This window comes from Notechis scutatus, chromosome 14, assembly GCF_049901735.1.
Source record: "Notechis scutatus isolate UNSWTSFEM ecotype Mainland chromosome 14, rNotScu1.2, whole genome shotgun sequence".
Taxonomy (NCBI): domain Eukaryota; kingdom Metazoa; phylum Chordata; class Lepidosauria; order Squamata; family Elapidae; genus Notechis; species Notechis scutatus.
This window is the reverse complement of record NC_142022.1, coordinates 484,600-509,156: the sequence shown is the minus strand read 5'-3', so window position 1 is coordinate 509,156 and position 24,557 is coordinate 484,600. Positions and strand designations below refer to the sequence as shown.

Below are 24,557 nucleotides of genomic sequence, written 5' to 3'. Positions count from 1 at the left end.
CTGCTTGTGGCCGCGGTGGCTCCTCCTCCTCGTGGCTGGGCGAGCGAACGTGGCAGCCGGCGGAGGCGGCCCTGGCCGAGCCCGCCCCTCCATTTTGCACCGGGCGCCGAGCGGGAGGCTGAGGTGAGGCCGCACGGGGGCTTTCCTTTCACGGGGGAGGGGAGGGGTCGTCGCTGAGTGGGGAGGACACAGTATGAGTGATTATTATGGTTGAGGGCTTTTAACTTTGGGGGAGGGGGAGGGAGGGAGGGAGGCGCGCGGCCGCTCCCCCTCCCCCCACACACAATCCCCTCACGGAGGCTTATCGCCTCACGCCCCCCCTCGTGCCCGCGCCTGGCACAGGAGCGCGCGCCGGGGCCTCAGCGCCGTGGTGGGGGGGGGGCGGGCGGCGGGGGGCTCGGAGTGGGTGGGGGAGGGGGAGGCACGTACACGCCGGGCGGCGGCGGCGGCGCAACAGAGCGAATCGCCGAGACGTGGCAATGCCGGGCGGCGCGTGCGCAAACGGTGGCAAATGCCTCCCAGGCCAGCCAGCCTGCCTGCCAGCCAGCGACCCCCCCCAACCTCTCTTCCCCCCGTGGCATGTCGGGAGTCGTAGTTCTCTTGGGCGGCCTTGTATCTTTCTATGGTAGGGGTCTTCAAACTTGACTGCTTTAATACTTGCGGACTCTTAACTCCCAGAATTCCAACTCCAGTCATGTTAGCTCAGGAATTCTGGGAGTTGAAGTCCATGAGTCTTAAACTTGCCAAGTTTTGTTTTTTTCCTCTCTTCTTTTGCTTTCCTTTCTTTCGGACTGATTCCTCCCAACGTTTGCTTTTTCTTTCTCCTTTTTTTCACCGGGTTTCCCCCCCTTTTGGCCTGATTCACTCACACACACACACACACACACACACACACACACAATCAGGTTATAATAGAGTTATAACAGAACACCAGAGCTGGAAGGGACCTTGGAGGTCATCTATTCCAACCCCCTTCTCAAGCAAGAGACCCTATATCATTCGGGACAATTGGCTGTCCAGTCTCCTCTTCATAACTTCCAGTGATGAAGCACCCATGACTTCTGGTGGCAAACAGTTCCACGGGTTAACTGTTGGGGAAATTTCAGTAAATAACCAGTAAATGTGTTCCATAGCCGTCTCAAGCTCTCGCTAAACGGGAAATAGGTACTGAAATGAATAAAAGCAGTGCGCATGTCAGCCTCCATGGTCAGCCTCCACGGCCCCAGCTGGTCTTCACTGGCCCACCTCACAGGGCTGTTGGCGATGCTGACAGGCTAAAGGGGAATGGGTGAAATAATTTCACTATTTGCCAGAAGTTCAGGAATTATTTAACAGATAACATAATCAGAGTTGGAAGGGACCTTGTAGGTCATCTAGTCCAACCCCCCGCCCAAGCGAGAGATCCTACACCATTTCTGACAAAAGGCAGTCCAATCTCTTCTTGAAAGTCTCAAGTGATGGCGCTCCCACAGCTTCCGAGGGCAAGCTGTTCCATTGGTTGATTGTTCTCACTGTCAGAAAGTTTCTCCTTATTTCCAGGTTGAATCTCTCCTTGTTCAGTTTCCATCCATTATTCCTTGTCTGGCCTTCCGGTGCCTTGGAAAATAGCTTGACTCTCTCCTCCTCTCTGGGGCAGTCTCTCAAACATTGGAAGACCGCTATCATGTCTCCCCTGGTCCTTCTCTTCCCTAGACTAGCCAAGCCCAGTTGTATGTTTTAGCCTCCAGTCCCTCATCATCCTGGTTGCTCTTCTCTGAACTTTTTCTAGAGTCTCAACCTCTTTTTTATAATGTGGTGAGCAAAACTGGATGCAGGACTCTAAGGCTTTATAGAGTGGTATTAGTACTTCCCTTGATCTTGATTGTATCCCTCTGTTAATACAACTTAGGATTGCATTAGCTTTTTTGGCTGCTGCTGCACGCTGCTGGCTCATATTTAGCTGGTTGTCCACTAAGACTCCAAGATCCCTCTCACAGTTACTGCTATTGAGCCTGGTTTCACCCAGTCTATATGTGTCCTTTTGGTTTTTCTTGCCTAAGTGTAGGACTTTACTTTTCTCTACATTGAATTTCATTTTGTTAGATAGGGCCCAGTGTTCTAGTCTATCATGAGCCTATCTTCTTGGGTGTTAGCTCTTCCTGCCAGCTTAGTATCATCTGCAAATTTGGTAAGTTCCCCTTCTATTTCCTCACCTGTCGTTAATGAAGATATTGAAGAGTCCTGGGCCTAAGATGGAACCTTGTGGCACCCCACTGCTTACTTCCCTCCATGTAGACTTAGACCCATTAAGGACTACTTGTTGAGGACTACGGTTTGCCAGCCAGTTGCGAGTCCATCTAGTGGTGGTGCTATCTATCCCACTTTTTTCTAGCTTACTAAGAAGTAGGTTGTGGTCTACTTTGTCGAATGCTTTGCTGAAATCTAAATATATTATGTCCACAGTATTTTGCTGGTCTATTAATTTAGTCATTGTGTTGAAGAATGAAATAAGATTTTGGGCATCCAGTGAGGATGGGGGGGGGGTTATTTTAGTTGTCCCACCATCAGGTCTAGTGGTTAAAGCTAAAAACTGGGAGACTTGAGTTCTAGTCCTGCTTCAGGCTGCAGCTACAAGCCAAAAACATGAGTTTGGTTCAGTCACTCTCTCTGGGCTCACCTCACCAGGTTGTTGTAGGGAAAATAGGAGAAGGAAAGATTATTGGGTATATTTGCTGCCTTGAACAATTGATTAAAAATAATAAACATGGGATTAAAATTTAATCAAGAAGTTCCAATCGTAGTATAGCAATAGCAATAGCACTTAGACTTATATACCACTTCACAGTGCTTTACAGCCTTCTCTAAGCATTTTACAGAGACAGCATCTTGCTCTCAACAGTCTGGATCCTCATTTTACCGACCTCAGAAGGACGAAAGTCTGAGTCGATCTTCAGCCGGTTAGGATCGAACTCCTGGCAGTGGGCAGAGTTAGCCTGCAATGTTGCAGTCTAACCACAAGGAAGGAAGGAAGGAAGGAAGGAAGGAAGGAAGGAAGGAAGGAAGGAAAGAACACTTAGACTTATATCCTGCTTCACAGTGTCTCTAAGCGGTGTACAGAGTTAGCCTCTGGACCCCAACAATCTGGGTCCTCATTTTACCGACCTCGGAAGGACGGAAGGCTGAGTCTGCCTTGGGCCGGTCAGGATAGAACGGCTGGCAGTGGGCAGAGTTAGCCTGCAATACAGGCAGTTCTCAACATACAACCACAATTTTGAGCTCAAATTTTTTCTGGTTGAGTGAGCCATTTGATAAATCAGTTTTGCCCCATTTTACGACCATTTTTCTTGCCACAGTTGTTAAGTGAATCGCTGCCATTGTGAAGGTTGTGAAGTGAATCTGGCTTCCCCATTGACTTTGCTTGGCAGAAAGTCGCAAAAGAGGATCATGTGACCCATGGGACACGTAAAATGGTCATAAATACGAGTCAGTTGTCATGTATTTGAATGTAAATCACGTCTCAATGGGGATGCTGCAATGGTTGTGAAAAACGGTCATAAGTCCCTTTTTTCAGTGCTGTTATAACTTTGAATGGTCACTAAACGAACTATTGTAAGTCAAGAACTGCCTGTATTGTCCCAGGGCTCCTTAGGTACAGGTGATTAGCAATCATTTAGTGACCATTCAAAGCTTCAACAGCACTGAAAAGAGTCACATGACTGTTTTTCACACTTACAACTGTTGCAGTGTCCCCATGATTAACGTGATTAAAATTTGGGTCCTTGGCAACTGGCATGGACTTTTAATTCTTGCAGCATCCCAAAATTACGTGATCACCATTCGTAGCCTTCTCCAGCAGTTTCCAAGAAGCAAAGTCCACATAAAGCCAGATTCAATCTTTCTGACCAAGGCTTCCTGAGACCATAATTAAGCACATGCTTAGTTAAAACAACTCTTGTTTTATTTCAGTGCTGGGAATTATGTTCATTCCCAGCCAGTAATGAGTACCAAACAGTCTCTCGAGATAAGCACCCACCTTTCTCTCCTTTGAATTGCTGCCAACAACTAAAGCGCCAAATTAACTGTAAAAAACCAACCTAAGTACAAAATCCACACAGAGCTTCAAGGATTAATCTGAACAGCATGAACGACTTTGCTTCCTGCAAAGGTTTCTCTACCTTTGCCTGTCCTTTATTCCTTATGGGAGGGCAATCACCTCCCAGCCTTATTTCCGAGTTGCCCCTTTTGTCTCAGCTGCTCTCGCCTTCTAGCAGCTCTGCGCACACGTGTACTGGGAACAGGCACCCCTTGGTCCTCTGCCTCGCTGCTGCCAGACTCCAGAGGCAGCACCCCACTCCCAGATGGTCCTGGCCCCATCTCTGCATCAGACACAGGACTCTCGTCCAAGGCCTCCCCAGACTCCCAGACTGGTCCCCATTCTTCCCCACTGTCGGATTCCACTGCCATCTGCACAGGCTGCCAATGAACCCACAGCATGATCAACAACGTGATTCACTTAACAGTAAGTGGAAATTTTGGTCTCAATTGTGGTTGTAATTCGAGGACTGTAACTGCATTCCACGGGTCCTTCTCAGCTCGGCTGATCTTCACCTCAGTTAGTTTTGAGGGGTGGCTTTCCTTGGGATCCCAAACCAACTAATTTTATTTTAATTTTCACCTGTCTTGTGCAAACCCAGAACATTATTCCTGAGCTGTTCATGTTGTGTAAATCCAGCCTGTCTCCTGTTGTTCCTTTCTTCTTCTTTGCATTACTGTCCTTCTCTTTGAGTGGTGCGGTGGCCTAGAGGTAGAGCTTCCGCCTCACAATCAGGAGGCTTGTTTGATCCCAGGTAGAGGCAGATATTTCTCTCTCTCTGGACACGTTGAGAATGTATCTGCTGAACAAAACTCCGCATTGGCAACAGGAAGGGCATCCGGCCAGTAAACACTCAGCTCCTCCATTCAGTTGCCCAGACTCCACCCCGCAAGGGATAAGGGCCATGATGGCAAACCTATAGCACGTGTGCCATAGGTGGCACGCAGAGCCATCTGTGCCGGCACGCGAGCTGCAGGCAAACTTTCCTCGCTGTGCATGTGCGTGTCTGACAGCTGATTTTCAGCCAGTTTGGGGCCTTTTCGGCCTCCCCAAAGGCTTCAGGAAGGCTTCTGCAGGCTTTGCAGGCGAAAAACTAGCCCGTTTTGTCACTTCCGGTATTTTCGGAAAAACAGGAAGTGACAAAACAGGGCTAGTTTTCGGCCTACAAAGAAAAGAAGCCTTCCTCAAGCCTTTGGGAGGCCGAGAAAGGCCCCAAACCGGCTGAAAATCAGGTGTGAAGTGCAGTGCAGGTAAGGGGGCGGCGGGGATGGGTGGGGGTGGGATTGCGCCCGCATGCATAGGGGGCGTGGGGTGTGTGTGCATTGCCTTCTGGGTGGCATGCAAGCGCGCGCACTATTTTTGGCACAGGAGCCCCAAAAGGTTAGCCACCACTGGATTATGGGGTCGTTAAAAGAGGATAATTGCTATCCCACTTTTCCTCCCTTCCAGGACAAATTTTGAAGCACCATGGAAGGTGTCCTGTGAGCAGAAGAACCAGCAGCGAGGCAGGTGAGTGGTCCTTTCGCTTACGTCCAGGTCGTCCTTTGTGATCCTTGCTGGATTCCGGGTTTCCTCTTATCCTGACTACGGTTTTCCTTTCCCCCCCCCACCTCAGGATTGTGTCACTGAAAAAAGAAGAAGAAGAATGATGGAAGAGAGTGGGATAGAGACAACACCCCCCACGACCCCCCCACCCACTGCCACCTGGGCTGCCTCTCCTCCTGCACCCCCAGCCTCACGAGGTATCCCTTCTCCGGCCGTGTCCCGCCTTCTTCATGGTTGCACCCAGAAGCTTCCCGGTGTCCCTGCAAAGCCAAAGCGTGTGGAGTGGGGCGGTGGTTGAACAATTGTGGGCGATCGCTTTCCCACCCTAGATAGGGTCTTTTCTTTCAGCAAGGCCATTAATTTCACCATCCATGGCCAATCCCATTCGGCTTGCCCTCAGAAGTTGTGGGAGCTTCATCCCTGGAGGCCTTCAAGAAGAGTCCGGACTGCCATCGGTCAGAAACGGTGTAGGGTCTCCTGCTTGGGCGGGGGGGGGTTGGACTAGATGACCTCTAAGGTCCCTTCCAACTCTCGTTGTTCTGTTCTGTTCTGACAAACAAAGTCAACGGGGAAGCCAGGTTCACTTTAACAATCAGGCTACTAACTTAACAACTGCAGTGATGCACTTAATAACTGTGGCAAGAAAGGTTGTAAAGTGGGGGGCAAGACTCACTTAACAAATGTTTCACTTAGCGACATAAATGGTGGTCATAACCCGAAGATTAACTTCTATTTCACATTTCTATACTCCTTCAAAGAAGGGTCTCCAGGGACCGATTTTAATACCCTTTCTTCGTTGTTGTTTTTCCCCCTCTTCCCCTGCCGGCAGCCCCTCTCCTTCTTCCAAAGGACCCCCTACTTCCTCTTTTCCCTCTCCCGCCTTCTCCCCCACCGCACCCCCCCTGGTCTCCCCCCTTCCTCCTGCACCCCCCGCTTCTCTTTTGCCTCCTGCAGCCATTTGCACAAGCCCCCCTCCTGGGACCGCCAGCCTGCCCTCCGTCGCTGCTCCGATGACCTCCACTTTTGGTAACCCCATGACTCAGTTTCCCGCAGTTGTGCCGCCACCGCGAGTTGCTCCCGGGTCCCAGGAGTTTTCCGTGCCTCCCACTGGGCCTCCAATCTCGGGCTTTTCCATGACTTCCAGCTATGACATCACAAAAGGCCACGCGGGACGAGCACCCCAGACCCCACTGATGCCCTCCTACACGGCTCCGCCTGTCACAGGTATGCCGAGAAAGCCCTTCCTTGCTTCCAGAGACGGTGTAAAGAGAAGGAGGGCCTTCTTTGAGCTTCTGGGTTCTAAACACCTGTCTCAAACCATTGGATGTCGTGACCCAAAGGTGCTTTTTTCAGGAGGCCACTGGACTTTCTTGGTTTTTTGTTTGAAGAGGTTTCCCTTCTCATCCGAGAAGCGTCTTCAGCTCTGACTGGATGGTGGGGAATGGAAGGATTTATATTCCTTGAAGACAAAGCTGGTCATTTGCATCCTTTTTAGAGGGTCGCTGAGGCCACTTGGAAGTTTATCTGTGTCCTCAGATAAACATCTTTTGAAGACATTTTGCTTCTCATCCAAGAAGCTTCTTCAGCTCTGAATGGATGATGGAGAATAGAAGGATTTATACTCCTTGCAGGCAGCTTGGTCATTTGCACCCTTTTAGAGACCCGCTGAGGCCACTTGGAGGTTTATCAAGGTCACCTGAGTGGTGCTCCTGGTTCCTGTAGTCTGCATTTTTTTCCTCTGGAAATCCATTCCTCCCCCCACACCATTCCAAGGATGTCCAACCCAAATTGTATAGTTAAAAATCTATAGAGATTCTCCATCATTCAGGTGATGGTTGTCCCCAAGGGGCCTTTTCAGGAGGCAACTGGACTTTCTTTGTTTGTTCTTTTGAAGATGTTTCTCTTCGCATCCCAGAAGCTTCTTCAGCTCTGATTGGATGGAGGGGAAGGGAAGGATTTACACTCCTTGCAGACTGCTGGTCATTTGCATTCTTTTAGATGGTCATTGAGGCCACTTGGGGGTTTTGTCTGTGTCTTCAGGGTCACCTGAGTGGTGCAAATGGATGTGGAGCCTTCTTGGAACTGTTGAAAGGATTTTATCTGTTATTTATTATTTTATTCTAGGACAGGGGTGTCAAACCCGTCCAAAAGAGAGGAGAAGCAAAACGTCTTCTAAGAAAAAAACCCCACAAAGTCCAGTGGCCTCCTGAAAAGCACCTTTGGGACAACCTGGATGACGGAGAATCTCTGCAGACGATGGATGTCGTGGCTGCAGTCCTTATATGCACGTATTCTGATTTTTCAGGTGCCTTGGCAAGCCCTCTGTCGCAGCCGGTCCCTCTGCCTGCCTCCCCCTCAGCAAGCGGCTCTTCCATCACTTTCCCAGAGGATCATGGAGACCCCCAAAGCATTGGGGTGTACAATGAGGCATCTGCGGGAGGACTCTGGGGCTTCATAAAAGTAAGCTGTACTTTTCTAGCGACCACGTAATGTAGCAGTCCCCGGCCGTTGCGGCTTGGCAGCCCGGCTGGAGGGGAGGGGAATCGGGCTGCATGAGGACATTTACCTTTGTAGCATCCCCCATGGTCACATGATCAAAACTCAAACACCTGGCCACTGTTTTTATTACAGGACAATAATAAAAACAAGGACAAATAGGCTGAAAAACAGCTTCTATCCCAGGGCAGGAGCTCTGTTGAATTCTACTGTCTAGTGCAATATGAATGCAATATCTGTTCTGACCAAGGCTTCCTGTGACCATAATTAAGCACACGCTTAGTTAAAACAACTCTTTTATTTCAGTGCTGGGAATTATGTTCATTCCCATCCGGTAATGAGTCCCAAACAGTTCCTTGAGATAAGCACCCACCTTTCTCTCCTTTGAGTTGCAGCCAACAACTAAAGTGCCAAATGAACTGTAAAAAACCAAAGTCCACACAGAGCTTCAAGGTTGAATCCGAACGACTTTGCTTCCTGCAAAGGTTTCTCTACCTTTGCCTCTTCTTTATACCGTATGGGAGGGGCAATCACCTCCCAGCCTTACTCCCAAGTCGCCCCTTTTTTCTCACCTGATCTTGCCTTCTGGCAGCTCTGCGCACAGATGCACTGGGAACAGGCTCCCCCGGTTCCTCTACCTCGCTGGTGCCAGACTCTGGAGGCAGCACTCCACTCCTAGATGCTCCTGGCTCCATCCCTACATCGGATGGAGGACCCTCGTTCGAGTCCTCCCCAGACTCCCAGACTGGTCCCCGTTCTTCCCCACAACAATATCAGGGGTTTTCAATTCAATGTATAGCATGCGAAGGTGTTGTGTTTGTGTTTATTTTCATAGTCATAATGTACACTGAAAATGGTATTTAACTTTGTTGTATGAGGCGCAACGACAATAAAATAAACTAGTTCATATTTACGACGGTCATGTGATCCCCTTTTGCGGCCTTCTGCCAAGCAAAGTCAGTGGGGAAGCCAGATTCACTTAACAACGGGGTTACTAACTTATCCACTGCAGGGATTGGCTTAACAACAGAGGCAAGAAAGGTCGCAAAATAGGGCAAAACTCATTGTCTCACTTAACAACAGAAATGTTGGCCTCCATTGTGGTCAAGTCGAGGACTACCTGTACTGGGGGTTGGAATTTTCAGGATTGCACAGTGCTTAAGTTGGCAGGATTGGGAAACACTGGCCTAACCGATCTGTCCTGATGCTACTGATTTCAGGAGATGCCAAATATCCGATTTCTTCCCCAAAGTAACCATCTAGAAAGCTAGCAAAGGAGAAACGAAGCCACTGTTGGGGCCCTTTGTTAGCCTGACAGGCAAGCTAAGTTTGATGACTTCCACCTTTGTTCCCCCAGGGCGTGGCTGGCAATCCTATGGTGAAGTCAGTGCTGGATAAAACCAAACACTCGGTGGAGACGATGATCACAACGCTGGATCCTGGCATGGCCCCCTATATCAGTAAGGGAAGCTGCAACTTATTGTGTTATTCTGAACCAGGACTTTGCCTGCTCTTAACTGTCAGTGCTGCCTCAATCAAGTCACTTAGGAAAGAAAGACCTTCGACTACGTTTAGGTCAGTGGCTTCCAATGTTTTGGGCAACAGGGACCGGTTCCATGGAGAGAGGTTTTTGCGTGGATCGGAGGGGCGTGGTTTCACATGCTGCCTGCATCCCTCGGATGGGGCTTCGCTTGTTGTATGGACCAGTTTCTGGCATGTCGCAGGCCTGTGCTGGTCCATGGACCGGGGTTGGGACCCCGGATTTAGGTGAAGTGATAGGTTCTTTTACTAAAGGTTGCTGGTTGCAGCCAACAACTTAAGACTTCTGGACTTCAACTCCCAGAATTCCCGAGCCAGCAAGCCTGGCTGTCAACTAAAAAAATACTTTTTTGGTCTTTTTAGTTGCCAGCAGAAAGGGAGTGGGAAAAGTAGTGCATTCCTTAAATGCTTCAGATAATTGCTAGGCAGCCGAAGCTTTTGGCATGCAAGATTATTACTGGAGAGCATGATTGATGACTCTTGACTATGGATGTGTCCCATTGGAGAATATACATCCAGGGGGTGGGGGGAAGACCAGGGTCAAGGGGGAAATGTGTCTTAGAGTCGGCTGCACCCGGGTAACGCCGGCATGGTCACTCCTAATAAATCATTTCTTTTTACTCTGAGAGATGTGGCTAGAGACTTACGATTTGAATGGGGGTGGATTGTCAGAGCCCTGACACAGGCAACTTTGAGACTTCTGGACTTCAACTCGCAGAATTCCCCAGACAGCAAACTTGGTAACTTTAAGACTTGTGGATTTCAACTCCCAGAATTCTCCAGCCAGCATGACTGGGTGAGAAATTCTGGGAGTTGAAGTCCATAAATTTTAAAGTAGCCAAGGTTGGAGACCCTTGGTTTAAGGTCTTCTCCAGCAGCACAATTCAGAAGCATCAATTTTTGGCACTCAGCCTTCTTTCTGGTCCGACACCCAAAGCCATCCATTATTCCTGGGAAAACCATAGCTTTGACTCTACGGAGTCTTTGTTGGCAAGAGTTTCAAGTGTGTTTTGTGATAAAAGCTTTCGTCTTAAGTTACGGTGTGGCCAGCTTGTTTTGGCCTCGTCTTCGGCACAAAGGTAATTTTGGGTGTTTCTGCTTTCTAGAATCAGGAGGAGAGTTGGACATCGTGGTCACCTCACTGAAAGAGGTCAAGGTCGCTGCAGTGAGACAAGCTTTCCAGGATGTTTTTGGTATGGCTACCGTAACAGGGGAGGACGGCCACTCCAACATAGCCCCCCAGCCTGTTGGCTACGCAGCTGGATTGAAAGTGAGTGATTTGGGAAAGTGTTGAATTTCCAAAGATTTGCAGAATAGAGCAGAATAGAATAGAAATAAGAATAGAATAGAAATAAGAATAGAATAGAACAGAACAGAATAGAATAGATATTGGAAAGAATAGAATAGAATAACAGTAGAATAACAATAGAGTAGAAATAAAAATAGAATACAGTAGAATAAGGGTAGAGTAGAAATAAGAATAGAAGTAGAGTAGGATAGATATTGGAAGGAATAGAATAGAATAGAATATTCTTTATTGGCCAAATGTGATTGGACTTCACGGCATAAGCTCTCAGTGTATATAAAAGATATAAATGAAAATCATAGTCATCATAAAATACGTTCATCATAACTCATAAGCATCATAATTCATAAACATCATAAATCATAAGCATGTTGGCACTTCAAGAATCAGGTATACACAACATGCTGAATTCTCAACCCGGTTTAGGAAAAGGCAAATGTCATTTTTTTTACTGAATATCCAGAGAGCCAACGAATAAACCAGATAAGGTCTTAATGGGAAGGAGTGGTTCACATATTAAGCCATGACAAAGCTACTTTGATTCCCACGGATGCTGAATCAAATTTTGAGCCTAGCTGAACGTACTGTGGAAACTCAGCCAGAGAATCATTTGAGTTCTGTTGGGAAAAAATATCAAATAACCCATAGGGTTGATTTGCACGTGGTATTAAGCCATGAGGTTTTATTGTGGCTTACTGAATTGGTCACAAATAGCTTATTCGCTGCCCTTAGCCGTAAATCTTGGTTTATAAATCACAGCCACTAGGTTTCTCTAGTGGAAATATAATTATCACTAATAATAAAAAGGTTTACTGTATAACATCATAGAATTATAATCGGTGCAGGGATTTGCACATATATCACACCCTTAACTTTTAGATTCTGCGGTTCTTGAAAAGAATTTGATGCCTATGAAGGCCAACACTGGTTAATGAACCAGTTCACATTGTTGTGAACAGATGATAATATTGCTTCTTCCAGGTCCCTGGGAAGGACTCGATAGGTGGATGAAAATGCCAATTTCAATCCTGAACATCTGATTGGCTTACACCAAACCAATATAATCATAGTACAGCCAAAGGCCTGAAATATTTAATACCACCAAAAACTGCAAAGTGCAACACAATTACAGTATACCAAATTCAATAAAAACATTAGAATGGATGATACATGAATTAGATTGTAATTGGCAATCATTTTCATTGACACTCTGCAAGATTTTGCTACCCACTGAATTATGGAAGGTTCAGCATTTGAAAAAGAACAAAATCAGATAAAAATTGTCTGTTTGTCCTAGGCTTTGGATAAAGGAGAAGTAAAATAGACAGTTTAGATATACAATTCCGTTCTGGCTATCCCAAACGTGCTTTTTTCAAGAGGCAACTGGGCTTTATTGTTTTTCTTTGAAGAAAAAAACATGGAAGGATTTATACTCCTTGCAGGCAGCTGGTCATTTGCATTCTTTTAGTGAGTCATTGAGGCCACTTGGAGGTTCATCTGTGTCCTCAGAGTCACTCGAGTAGTGCAAATGGGCGTGGAAGGACCCATTTATTTGAGGACACAGATTTATTTGAGGATACAACTAAACCTCCAAGTGGCCTCAACAACTCTAAAAGGATGCAAATGACCAGCTGTCTGCAAGGATTATAAATCCTTCCATTCTTCACCATCCAGTCAGAGCTGAAGAAGCTTCTTAGATGAGGAGCAAAATGTCTTCAAAAGAAAAAGTTGCCTCTTCAAAAAGCACCTTTTGGACAACCATGACCTGGATGACTAAGAATCTCTACATCCATTCTGGCTGATCTTTGAGTGCCCCACCAGTCTTCCCTAAAGCTTAAATTGTACAAATTACTCAAATGGAAATAAACCCAGCGGTCAGCAGGGCGGTTTTGCTCTTGGGGGTGGCATGCAGGGCTGTGATTCGATTTGGTGTCTTTTATTTGTTTTCCTAGTATGTTTTATCAGGCATGATATTCTTCCAATTAAAATCGGAATTCCGATTTTTTTGGGAATCGCCCCCTCCTTTCCCCCACCCCTTCTTCTCCTCCTTCCCCTCCCCTCGGAGGCCCCGAGTCAGGAGTTGCTGGCGCGGCTCTGCGTGGCTCCAGTCCCACGTTGCCTCAGGAAGGGAAAGGCAAAAAGGAAGAGCCGCGGCGGCGCTTTGCAACGGCAGCAGCGGCTCCTGGTTTTGCCTTTCCCTTCCCGAGGCAACGCGGGACTGGAGCCGCGCGGAGCCGCGCCGGCGGTAGCAACTCCTGACAGCCCCAGCCGGATACCTGAGCGGAGCCCGGGCGGTGCGAGCGGAGGCCGCTGAGCGGTAGGAAAAGGGAGCTGGGCCAGCCACAGACCAGCCTCCGTGCAACACGCCACCGCCCGGCCCCGGCGAGGGAAAGCAGCGGGCGCTCCCCAGGCGCGCGGTGGGGGGTCTCTTTTGGCCGGCCCCGATTTTTTTTTCAGAGCGGAATATCATGCCTGTTTATTTTATTTATTTTATTAGTATTATTTTATTTGATTCAATTTGGTATTTTTTGTTTTCCTTGAATGTTTTGATTGCGTATTCGTAAGCTATGTCTGATTTGATTGCTTATAGTAACATTACTATTACTAAGTGTTGTATCTTACGTTTCTTCGTGAATATATTTTATTTTTTCTTTATGTACACTGAGCGTATGCACCAAAAACAAATTCCTTGTGTGTGCAATCACACTTGGCCAATAAAGAATTCTATTCTATTCTATTCTATTCTATTCTATTCTATTCTATTCTATTCCTTCCAATATTTATTCTATTCTATTCCAATTCTGGGCCTTGTTTTGGTTTAGTGGATGTGGTTGGTCCGAAATAAGTGGCCAGCCCTGTGTTGTTTCATGCTTTTGGTACTTTCCTTGATTTTTAGGGGGGTCAAGAGAGGCTGGACAGCCTACGCAGGACTGGGGTCATCCACCAGAAGCAACCAGCCGTGTCCGTGGAGAGTTTCATCGCAGAATTGCTCCCCGACAAGTAAGACAAAGTACTTCAAACGCAGATGGGAATTTGCAGTTAGATAAAGAATTGCCATCCCCCCCCCCTTCTCCTGTCCCCCTCCCCCTTCTTATAAAGGTAGTCCTGACTTACGACCGCAATAGAGAGCCCAAAGTGCCTGTTGCTAAATGAGACATTGGTTGAGTTTTGCCTCAGTTTATGACCTTTCTTACCACAGTTGTTAAGCTGCTCACTTAGCAACTCCGTTAACTTAGTCACACTGTCGTTAAATGAATTTGGCTTTCCCATTGACTTTGCTCATCAGAAGGTCACAAAAGGGGATCAACATGGCCTAGGACATTGCCACCATCATAAATATGAACTAGTTGCCCTGAATTTTGATCACGTGACCCTGGGGGTGCTGCAATGCTTGTGAGTGTGAAAAATGCTCATAAATCACTTTTTTCAGTAGCCCATCTTCCCTCCAAGACAAAAAGCCCCCTTCCTGTTTCCCCTTCCCCTTCTTGTTTATTTATTTATTCTCTCTCTCTCTCTTTATCTATCTATCTATCTATCTATCTATCTATCTATCTATCTATCTATCATCTATCTATCATCTATTTATCTCTAAGTGCTATTGCTATCCATCCACCCATCTAATCAGCTATCTATCTATCTATCCATCCATCCATCCATCCATCCATCCATCCATCCATCCATCTATGTATCTATGTCTGTGCTATTGCTATCCATCCACTCATCTAATCAGCTATCCATCCATCATCTATCTATCTATCATCTATCTATCTCTAAGTGCTATTGCTATTGCTATCCATCCACTCATCTAATCAGCTATCCATCCATCCATCCATCATCTATCTATCTATCTATCTATCATCTATCTATCTATAAGTGCTATTGCTATCCATCCACTCATCTAATCATCTATCTATCTATCTATCTATCTATCTATCTAGTTTTACAATCAAGGTAAAAACTTAACACAAACAAAAGGTGAGAAAAGAAAAAGGAAGAAAAAAAACCCAAAGCACAGAAAGAAGACAAGCTTCCAATTTCTTTGGAGCAAACAATTATAATTGTACAATTATAAAATTCTCTCAATAGCAAAAGAAAGCTCACTCTTTTCTATTATCAAGTCTTTTTTTCTAATTAACAAAAAAACCTTGATTGATCATGTGCATTTCCCCCCCATTCTACGCAAAAAATCTATAAGGGGTTTCCAGTCAGCCATAAATATAGCTTTTGTTCCCCTCTGAGGAATGCTAAGGCAGTTTTGCCCCATTTTACGATGTTCCTTGTGCCAGTTACTAAGTGAATCACTGCCATTAAGTTAGTAACATGGTCATTAAGTGAATCTGGCTTCCCTCGTTGACTTTGCTTGTCAGAAGGTCGCAAAAGGGGATCGCGTGACTCCGGGACACTGCAGCCGTCATAAATAGAAACCAGATGCCAAGCGTCCAAATTTTGACCATATGACCACAGGGATGCTGCAACGGTCATAAGCGTGAAAAATGGTTGTTTTTTCCGCAATGCCGTTGTAATTTCATCGTCACTAAATGGATTATTGTAAATCAAGGACTACCTGTATGAACAGGCAGAGTCCCGAACTGGGGGAAATTGGGAAGAGCTGGTCTAATTAGCCTCCGGGTGGACATCAGTATGATGGATTGTCTGAAACCATGTAGGGTTTCCTGCTTGAGCAGCGGGTTGGACTAGAAGACCTCCAAGGTCCCTTCCAACTCTATTCTGATTGATTGATGGAATAAAATCTAAAATGTACCCCCCCCCCCAAAAAAAATAAATCTTTACAGGTGGTTTGATATTAGCTGCCTGATCCTGGAGGATCCAGTCCACGGGATTCACCTGGAAAGCTTTACTCAAGCCACACCGATACCTCTGGAATACATACAACAGGTGAGTCTTTATGGCCCCCCTAAGGTGAGATCATCCATCCCCCAGGCAGGGATGACAAATTTCAAAACTCTGTGTGTGTGTGTGTGTATATATATATGTATATATATATGTGTATGTATATATATGTATATATATTGTTCAGAAAATACCAGAACAAAGCTGAATACCATACATATAAATACCCGTGAAAACTTAAGAAAACGTATATGTATGTGTGTATATGTGTGTATATACTGTGTGTGTGTGTGTGTTTTTGAAGCAGGCAATTTAGAAAAGCGACTGTTTTTCTAAAGAGGCTTAATTCGGTCTTTTTCAGAATTGGGGGGGGGGGGGAATGCATCCGTGGGAATAAAATCAAGGAGAGAAAAAAAAAACGGACTCCTATAATATGTGATTTTGCTCTTCTGGTTTGTGTTCTTTTTAGTGAATAAAATGTTAAAGCAGGCAGGTCTGCCCACATTATCAAATCTGGTTTAGTCTCTGTGGTACATCCGTCACCTATGATTTAATATTATGAAAGACCCAGCCAGTTGTGGCTTGTTCAATTGTGGCTTGAAACAGTTATTGTTTCCTAGTATGGTTTGATGGCTTATTGTACTCTATGACTATTCTTGACTCTTGATGAATGTCTCTTTTCTTTTATGTATACTGAGAGTATTTGCACTGAGACAAATTCCATGTGTGTCCAATCACACTTGGCCAATAAATAATTCTATTCTATTCTATTCTATTCTATTCTATTCTATTCTATTCTATTCTCTATTTCTATATTATCCTATATTCTATTCTATTCTGTATTCAACAAAGAACAGCCATGTTTCATGTCCTCCTCTCAGACAACTCTTGCATAAGAATAACAGGGTTAGAGGAGACCTCTAGCCCAACTGCCTCTCAAGGAAGAAACCCTATACCAGCGGTCGCCAACTGGTGGGCTGTGAGAAAATTTTGGTGGGCCGCAGAGAAATCTCACCCCCAGAGCACCCACCCAAAGCAATTAATCCAGGCTGCGCAGAAATATAAGGCTGTGCAGCCCGCGGGGACCCTCCCCGCCCACTCACTTCTTACCCGGCAAACCTGCCTGCTAAATTTCTATTTTTCCTTTTTCCGACCATCATCTGTTCTGCTGTGCTGGGAGATTTAGATTAGCTAGGAAGCAGGAAATGGTTGGATTTCTTGCTTTCTAGCTATTCTTTAGATCTTCGGCTCTGCTTTTAAACACAGCCGAACCTCCATTAGGACTGAAGGTTCTATTATTCAGTGCAGACTCATGGCAAGCAAATTTGAGAGACTGAGCTAGCCGATGGCAAATAGATCGATCACTGAATGATTCTGTGAGCAACTCAATCTGCCTGCTTTGCCTGATTTGGGGTAAAAGTTGCTTTTTTTAAAATAAAAAATGCAATATTTATATATTTATAATATTTACATACAAGCCATGCCCAGCCAGTCACATGACCACCCAACCACACCCACAAATTAGGCCACACCCACAGAACCAATTAGTGGTCCCTGGGATTTAAAATTATGAGTTTGGTGGTCCCTGAGGTCCAAAAGGTTGGCGACCCCTGCCCTAGACCATTCCAGACTAACGGCTATCTTGTTAAAATCCATTGTGCACTGATGGAGCAGCCACAAGTTCCACTGGTTATTTGTCCTCACTGTTAGGAAGTTTCTCCTTCATTCTAGGTTGCTTCTTTCCTTGGTTAGTTTCCATCCATTGCTTCATTCCCGGGCTCACGCAAATACCGCCGCAGAGTAAAAGGCACAGAGAAACCAAGCCTGTGGCCCTCGCCCTGCTTCTCCGCTCACCCGTCTCCCTTCGTTTTGCAGGCGCAGAGTTTGACTCCTGAGGACTACAACCTCCGGTGGTCGGGTTTGTTGGTGACGGTGGGCGAGGTGGTTGCCAGGAATGTGCCGCATGTAAGCCGCCCTGACTGGCACGCGGCGTTCACGGGCATGTCCCACCAACAGATGATCTATAGCGCAGCCAAAGCGATCGCAGGGATGTATAAGCAGCGTTTACCCCAAAGGACCATTTGAAAGGAAAATCGAAAATCCCTTTCCGAGCCCGAGAAGAATCCATGGAAGCAACAAGCATTTTTACTGCAGGGTTGGGAAGGGAGGGGAAAACACTGTTTACTCACAGCTTCTCATCCTGGTGCTATCACCTAGTACGTTGGGCTGGAGCCTCCTGGGTTGCAAATCAGTGTTTTTGGAAAGGCACCAGGTTGCAGAAGGTTGCATTAATGAAAATACCTTCAGGGGGGCGCACATTTCAAGTTAAAACGGTAAAGCTGCTGATTAATATTAGTCTGTCATTAGAGCTGGAGAAGTTCCATTTGGAATAATTGGAAATCCAAAGTCAGAAAAATTCGTTTCTTGGTGTTTTGAATGTTTGTAAGAATGGATGATGGGGATGAATACTTGGCCTGGTGAAATCACCCCTTTTTAAGTTTTTTATCTGTCTTGTCTTCATCTTAGGGAGTTGAGAGAGGCAGAGGCAACCAAAATGGAATTTTAAAACAGAGGGGGAAAAATATCCCAGATTTGTCTATTATCTTGCAAACGTTTAACCCAGATCCAGTGACAACTCATTCTTGGGCTCTTTTGCAGAAATCTTCCAAAATAGGGCATTATGGAATAGTTGTAATTCAGGGTTTTTTTCCATATATTTTTTTTCAAGGTGAGTTTTGTACGAGACCCTAGTTTAAATCGTTCATTTTACGTGAAAGGCTTTCTCTGCCTTTGAAACTGATCAGCTCAGACATACAGTTCAAATTATGGAATTTAAAACGCTGGTTTGAAACAATTGAACTGTTCAGTCAAATTTAATCCAGAGATTTTATTGGTTTTTTAAAAACATTTTTCAGCATTTTCTTCCAACAAATTTATTCAGGGGAATTGCCTTCCCATCACATTTCAGAATCAAAATTTGCGTAGCCATCTTATCAGAGGTTTAATAGAAGTCATTACGTGATATTGTCCGTTGAGTCTCAAGCCATATTGCATGTAGCAAGGATGGTGCAGGGCCGCCATTAACACAAGCAAATAAATTGCATTTTGTTTAGCAGTTAAATGTAACCGCTACTTTCACAAATGCAAATTCTTATCCCTTTTCTGTCTCTTATTCTCTTATCTCCTATTCTGTACTTGGATGCTGTCAATTCATATTTATAAACTTCTAAGGAAGAGAATATTTTGATAACGTTTAGTACAAGCTTCTCAATTTATATTGCTTAACCTTTCTCTTTTTCTAGAGGCTTTCAAAATACAATTTTATATAGAATACCTGGTTAGCCAGTTTCTTAATATTTTCCCAAGAATGTTAACTTGTTTTGATGTAAATCAGAATTAAATCAATACTGCTCCAGTAAAACTGTTGTTTTTCTCTTTAAAGCATTTTAGCAGATCCTAAAACCTGGCAATCATATCCACCTACCATAGAATTTGTAGAACGTTCTTTTTCAACTGATCAGGATAAGAGCTGGAAGGGACCTTAGAGGTCTTCTAGTCCAACCCCCTGCCTATACAATTTCAGACCAGTGGCTGCCTAGTCTCTTCTTAAAAAACCTCCAGTGATGAAGCACCCACAACTTCTGGTGGCAAGTTGTTTTACTGGTTAATTGTCCCGTCAGGAAATTTCGTAATTTCTTCTTAAATGAGGTTATTTCTCTTGATTAGTTTTCATCCATTGTTTGTCTTGCCTTTTGGTGCTTTGGAGATTTGACCCCCTCCACCCCCCCCTTTGTGGCAGCCCCTCAAATACTGGAAGACCGCTATCATGTCACCCCTAGTCCAATCTTGCAACCTTTAATCATCCTAGTTGCTTTTCTTTGCACTTTTTCCAAAGTCTCAACATCCTTTTTTTGTAACGTGAGGACCAAAACTGAATGCAGCCTTCCAGGAGTGGCCTTACCAGGGCTTTATAAAGCGGTGCTAATACTTCATGTGATTTTGATTCTAGGCCTGTTTATGCAACCAAGGATTGTTATTAGCTTTTTTGGCTGTTGCCGCACACTGTTGGCTCATGTTTAAGTGATCGTCCACAAATTTTTTTGAAACTTGATTTTTCTTGCCACTTTTGTTAAGTGAATCACTGCAGTTGTTAAATCTTGTGACACGGTTAAGTGACTCTGACTTCCCCATTAACTTTGCTTGGGTCACATGACCCTGAGGACACAAGATAAACCTCCAAGTGGCCTCAAAGACTCTTTAAAAGGATGCAAATGACCTATTCTCCAAAGCACCAGAAGGTAAGACGAGAAACAAGGGATGGAAACTCACCAAGGAGACAAACAACCTGAAGCTAAGGAGAAACTTCCTAACAATGAGGACTATTAACTAGTGGAACTGCTTGCCACCAGAAGTTGTGGGTGCTACTCCATCACTGGAGGCTTTTAAGAAGAGGCTGGACAGCCATTTGAATGACATGGTATAGGGTCTCCTGCTTGAGCAGGGGGTTGGACTAGAAGACCTCCAAGGTCCCTTCCAACTCTATTCTGATTGATTGACCTGGGACACTGCAACCATCATTAACAGGAGCCAGTTGTCAGGCATCCAAATGTAGAACATATGAGCTTGGGGATCATCATAAGTGTGGATAATGGGTCCAAAGTCACTTTTTTCAGTACCATTGTAACTTCAGTCACTAAACGAACTGTTGTAAGTCAAGGACTATCTGTTTGGCTTCATTAATCATAAACAAGCATTGGACCAGAGAAACTTTGTGTTTTGAGAATTGTTAAGTCTTGGGTTTAGACAACTCACCTAACCTTATTAAAGGAGCCCATCTCTGGCACACTCCCAAATTATTCAATCTTGCGCTGAAAAATTCAATCCACCTAAGAGTTAACACCAAGTTTAATAAAAGCATGTGAACACAGCCACTGACTTTCATTGACCAAAGGATTAGAAACACACAATGGTGCCTTATCTGAAAACGCTAGTTTATTTTTAGAATTTTTAACATACCTTTAAAATTCAATATAGTAGCCAAAACCTTATGACCACAAGCAAGCCCAACACTTATGTTGCAAAGTGAGGAATTTGTTAAGTGAGTTTTGCCCCATTTTAGTCTCCACGTTTCACCGCCGTTCTCAAATTGGGTTAGCTGGTGAATCTGGCTTCCCTGATTTGTGATCACATGACCTTGGGACACTACAACCGTCATAAATATGAGTCAGTTGTCAAGCATCCAAATGGAAGTCATGTGATTGTGGGGAAGCTACAATAGTCATATGTGTGAAAAATGGTCATCACTTTTTTTCCAGCGCTGCTGTTAACTGAGCAGCCACTAAATGAACTGTTAAATCCAGGACTACCTGTATGTCTTTTGTCGAATACATATACTTTTGAGGGTGCGTGTGGGCAGGATCGTCACTTAAGTAAATCCAAGTATTTTTTGATCCCTGAGACTTTCTTCCTTTACAAACATCCTGTGCCACGGATTGGACGGCACCTTTATAGTGGGATCCTTGCACTTTTTGAGGTGGAAAAATTTCAGTCTCGAGACCTTGATAGGCGTCTTCGGCCATTCTGGCGGGTTTTCTTGCCTCCTGCCAAGACCCACAAAAACCAAAATTTTCATGGGGCAATATTGCTTCATCTAAAGTCCACCTGCAGCAATATTTCTGAACACATGTTCACAGCCTTCTGAAATTACGTGGGGAAGGATCCTAATCCTTTCCCAAACTGTTAGAAAATAATGGTGTTAAAACGTTAACACCCTTGCAATCCAGGTTTCCTAGTATCAAACCTGTTGCATGGAACCCTAGAGCTGGAAGGGACCTTAGAGGTCTTCTAGTCCAACCCAAGGCAAAAGACCGTGTATCATTCCGACAAGTAGTTTTCCCTATCTTTACTTGATGGAGCATCCACAACTTTGGGAGGAAAGTTGTTCCATTGACTGATTTTTCCTGCAGTTTCATTATTTTATGTCACTTAGTGACTGCTCAAAGTTACAACAGGGACTGAAAAAAGCGACTGATGCATGTTCTCTCTTTTTTTTTTAAACAAGTTTTATTTTCAAGACAAACAATACATAAATACACATAAACACAAAACATAAAAGCATAAAAAATCTCTTTTCTGAAAGTTGCTTAGTCCCGGGTTAAAACTCTTGGTACAGACACATACCATTTCATATCTTATTAACATTTTCAATTTTCTATATAACTTCTCCTCTCCTTTAAATTTTCTCAATTTTATTTTATTATTTTTTCCTCTCAATTCATATCCTAATATTTATTATTCTTTGTCTGTTCTATTCCAGCCAATCATTTATTTTTCTTCTTTAAAAAAAAGAAGAAATACTTATCCTGTACACTATATGGAGATGATGCCTTTATCTTTTTCCCTTATATTTATAGTACCTAATATAAAATACATAGCATACATTGGGATTCTATCTGGTACATTCTAAAATTATACTATATTATCAAAAATAATACAAATCTATTCATTAATATTAATATTCATTCATATCTTAGACGTTTAACTCATTACTTTTCAATTAAATCACATACTTTTATGAGAGCCCTATTTCCATAATTATCCCCCCCCCCACATCACATATTATAGCTCAATATTTCATTGAAATGTTCCTCCTTCTTCTACTTCAAATCTCATTTCAAAATTTTTTTGCTAGCATGTTCTAATCATTAATTTTAACAATCATTTATATCTTAAACATTTTATCCATTTCAATTGAATATTATGCCTTTGTGGGAACACTTATGCTTTCCACGATTATTACCCCCTACATCACAATCTTGAATCATATTTCATTACAGTACTCTCTTTTTCTTAACAAAAATTTCACTTATTTATGTTAGATATTTTATCACATTTTAAGCTACATATTATTTCTAATTTTCTATAATTACTTCTAAATACAGATATAAAAATGCAATCTTATGTACCTTTCTAGAATCCCATTAACAATAAGATCTATCCATTATCGCTGAAAAACTTTTGCTTCTTAATATCCTGCTCCCCACCATTAGAGCTTCTCATCCCTTCCTTTCTCCCTTGCTTCTTCTTCTCCTTGTCCTCTTTAACCCCTTGTCTCTCCACCTCCCTTTTATTCTGCTTTCCCCCTTTCTGTTGTTTCTTAACATAATGTCCCCTTTTCACCTTATTCTTCTCTTTTTGGGCTGTTTTTTCAGATCTTAAAGACCTCTTTTCCTTTTTCCCGTCTCCAATCAAAGTCCTTTTTTCATCAAAGATGGCTTCTTCTTCTTCTTTGTCCCCATCATCCTCATTCTGCTTCGCATAAATATAAACCGCCATTTCTAAGTATTGAAAAATAGTGCCAAGTCCATCTTCCCCTCCTTGTTTTTCTCTTTCATATTTTTGATATATAAGTTCCAATCCATCCACAGGTGATGCCATTGTGTAGAGAAAAAGTTTTTCCAAACCACCACCCAGATGATTTAATCAGAAATAATTTCTTCCGGTTTGCTAGCCTTCAGCAGCGGCAGGGATTTGCGACCGCGCGATCCCTGCTGCGTTCGCCGCCAAGGTTCCCCCGATCCATTTGGATCTGGGGGATATAGCTGCCCCGTAGAGGCAGCTGAAGACAGGGGGGATCCGGCAAGGGGTTTGGGGGTGCCGCAAACCCCCTCCCCAGCCGGCTAAACTCCCTTTTCCTGAGGTGGAGGAACGGCGGTCAGTAATGGCCGCCACGAAGAAAGCTGCAGCCGGGTAAGCAAGTGCGAGAAAGCTGGAGAAAGTGAAAGGTGCTTTTAACCGGGACAAGACAGGAGAAAGTGACTTGGAACCTTGAAAGCTGTTAAGGATATATTGTTCCTTGTGAGAGCCACAAGCTGCGAATACCCTAAAGGGGAAAGTTTTTTTTTTCTTTGTTCTACTGTTCTACTCTCCTTCCTAAAGTGACAGCGGAGGGGGGAATCTTTTTGGCTGTGAGTGGGAAGGGAGAGTGAAAAAAAAAATCAGAGCAAAATTTGAAAATAAGGAGAAGATTGCCTAGAATTGCAAAGTTTAAAAACTTCCAAAAAATATTTGAAAAGGATTTGTGATTACTTTAACCTCAGAAAGAAAAAGTGAAGAAGGTATTTAAAAGAAACAGTCTGTTTGGATTGTTTGGTGATTTTGATGCATGTTCTCATTTACGACCATTGCAGCATCGCCATGGTTACGTGATCAAAATTCAGATGCTCGGCAACTGACTCGCATTTATGATGATTGCAATGTCCTGGGGGGGGGTGTCACATGATTCCCTTTTGCGACCTGACAAGCAAAATCAAGAGGGAACCCAAATTCACTTAACCAGGTTACTAATTTAACAACTGCAGTGATTCACTTAACGGATGTGGCAAGAAAAGTTGTAAAATGGGGCAAAACTCCAGATTTCTCACTTAGCAACATAAATTTTGGGCTCAATTGCTATGGTAAGTTGAGGCTACTACCTGTATCTCCTTCTATCCACTTCATAATAAATAGTTGGCATTAAAACAAAAGGATAGCTAAGCAAAGCAAAGTTTTAAAGTTGTTTCGATTTCTTCCCTTTCCAACTGATTAATCAAATACTAATGTATTGTATAATGTATTCGATTTCTCTGCATATGGACCGGCATTATTGGACCAAGCATGAGGCTCATGTCCACGGGGCAAAATGGCAAACTTTGCCAAATCTCCTCCTCCCAGGCTTGAATTAGGCAGGCCAATCCCATTCCAACAACA

At 44.2% G+C, this 24,557-nt stretch overlaps 1 protein-coding gene and 2 long non-coding RNA genes across 5 annotated transcripts in view; 1 reads left to right on the top strand and 2 right to left on the bottom strand.

Annotated features, from left to right (window-relative positions):
- Nucleotides 1-24,557, bottom strand: part of LOC148129481 (uncharacterized) — a 342,063-nt gene that overhangs the window by 295,585 nt on the left and 21,921 nt on the right. The gene's annotated exons all lie outside the window — the stretch shown is intronic.
- On the top strand, nt 32-19,230 carry PRRC1 (proline rich coiled-coil 1). 3 transcript variants are annotated; one of them, XM_026686488.2, is made up of 10 exons: nt 32-123; nt 5,522-5,581; nt 5,688-5,814; nt 6,447-6,841; nt 7,923-8,077; nt 9,471-9,573; nt 10,759-10,922; nt 13,855-13,958; nt 15,752-15,854; nt 17,685-19,230. In XM_026686488.2, exons 4-10 carry the CDS (start codon nt 6,628-6,630, stop codon nt 17,892-17,894), a joined length of 1,053 nt encoding a protein of 350 aa, XP_026542273.2. In that variant the 5' UTR covers nt 32-123; nt 5,522-5,581; nt 5,688-5,814; nt 6,447-6,627; the 3' UTR covers nt 17,895-19,230. The 3 variants fall into 3 exon arrangements, with proteins under 3 accessions (XP_026542273.2, XP_087799555.1, XP_087799556.1); XM_087943429.1 differs by lacking the exon at nt 32-123 and adding an exon at nt 3,745-4,498; XM_087943430.1 differs by lacking the exon at nt 32-123 and having other exon boundaries at nt 5,527-5,581; nt 5,688-5,838; nt 6,467-6,841.
- On the bottom strand, nt 18,682-23,712 carry LOC148129482 (uncharacterized). The gene is made up of 2 exons (XR_015745334.1): nt 20,284-23,712; nt 18,682-19,469 (listed from the first exon to the last, which is right to left on the bottom strand). It is a non-coding gene; the product is annotated as an uncharacterized LOC148129482 (long non-coding RNA).

Bases quoted from the DNA above. Each gene is read 5' to 3' on its own strand.
- PRRC1 (XM_087943430.1), top strand. From the start codon at position 5,718: ATGATGGAAGAGAGTGGGATAGAGACAACACCCCCCACGACCCCCCCA. The intron at 5,839-6,466 runs GCCTTCTTCATG...CTTCTTCCAAAG, and splicing joins CCCTTCTCCGGCCGTGTCCC to GACCCCCTACTTCCTCTTTT. The intron at 10,923-13,854 runs GTGAGTGATTTG...CTTGATTTTTAG, and splicing joins GCTACGCAGCTGGATTGAAA to GGGGGTCAAGAGAGGCTGGA.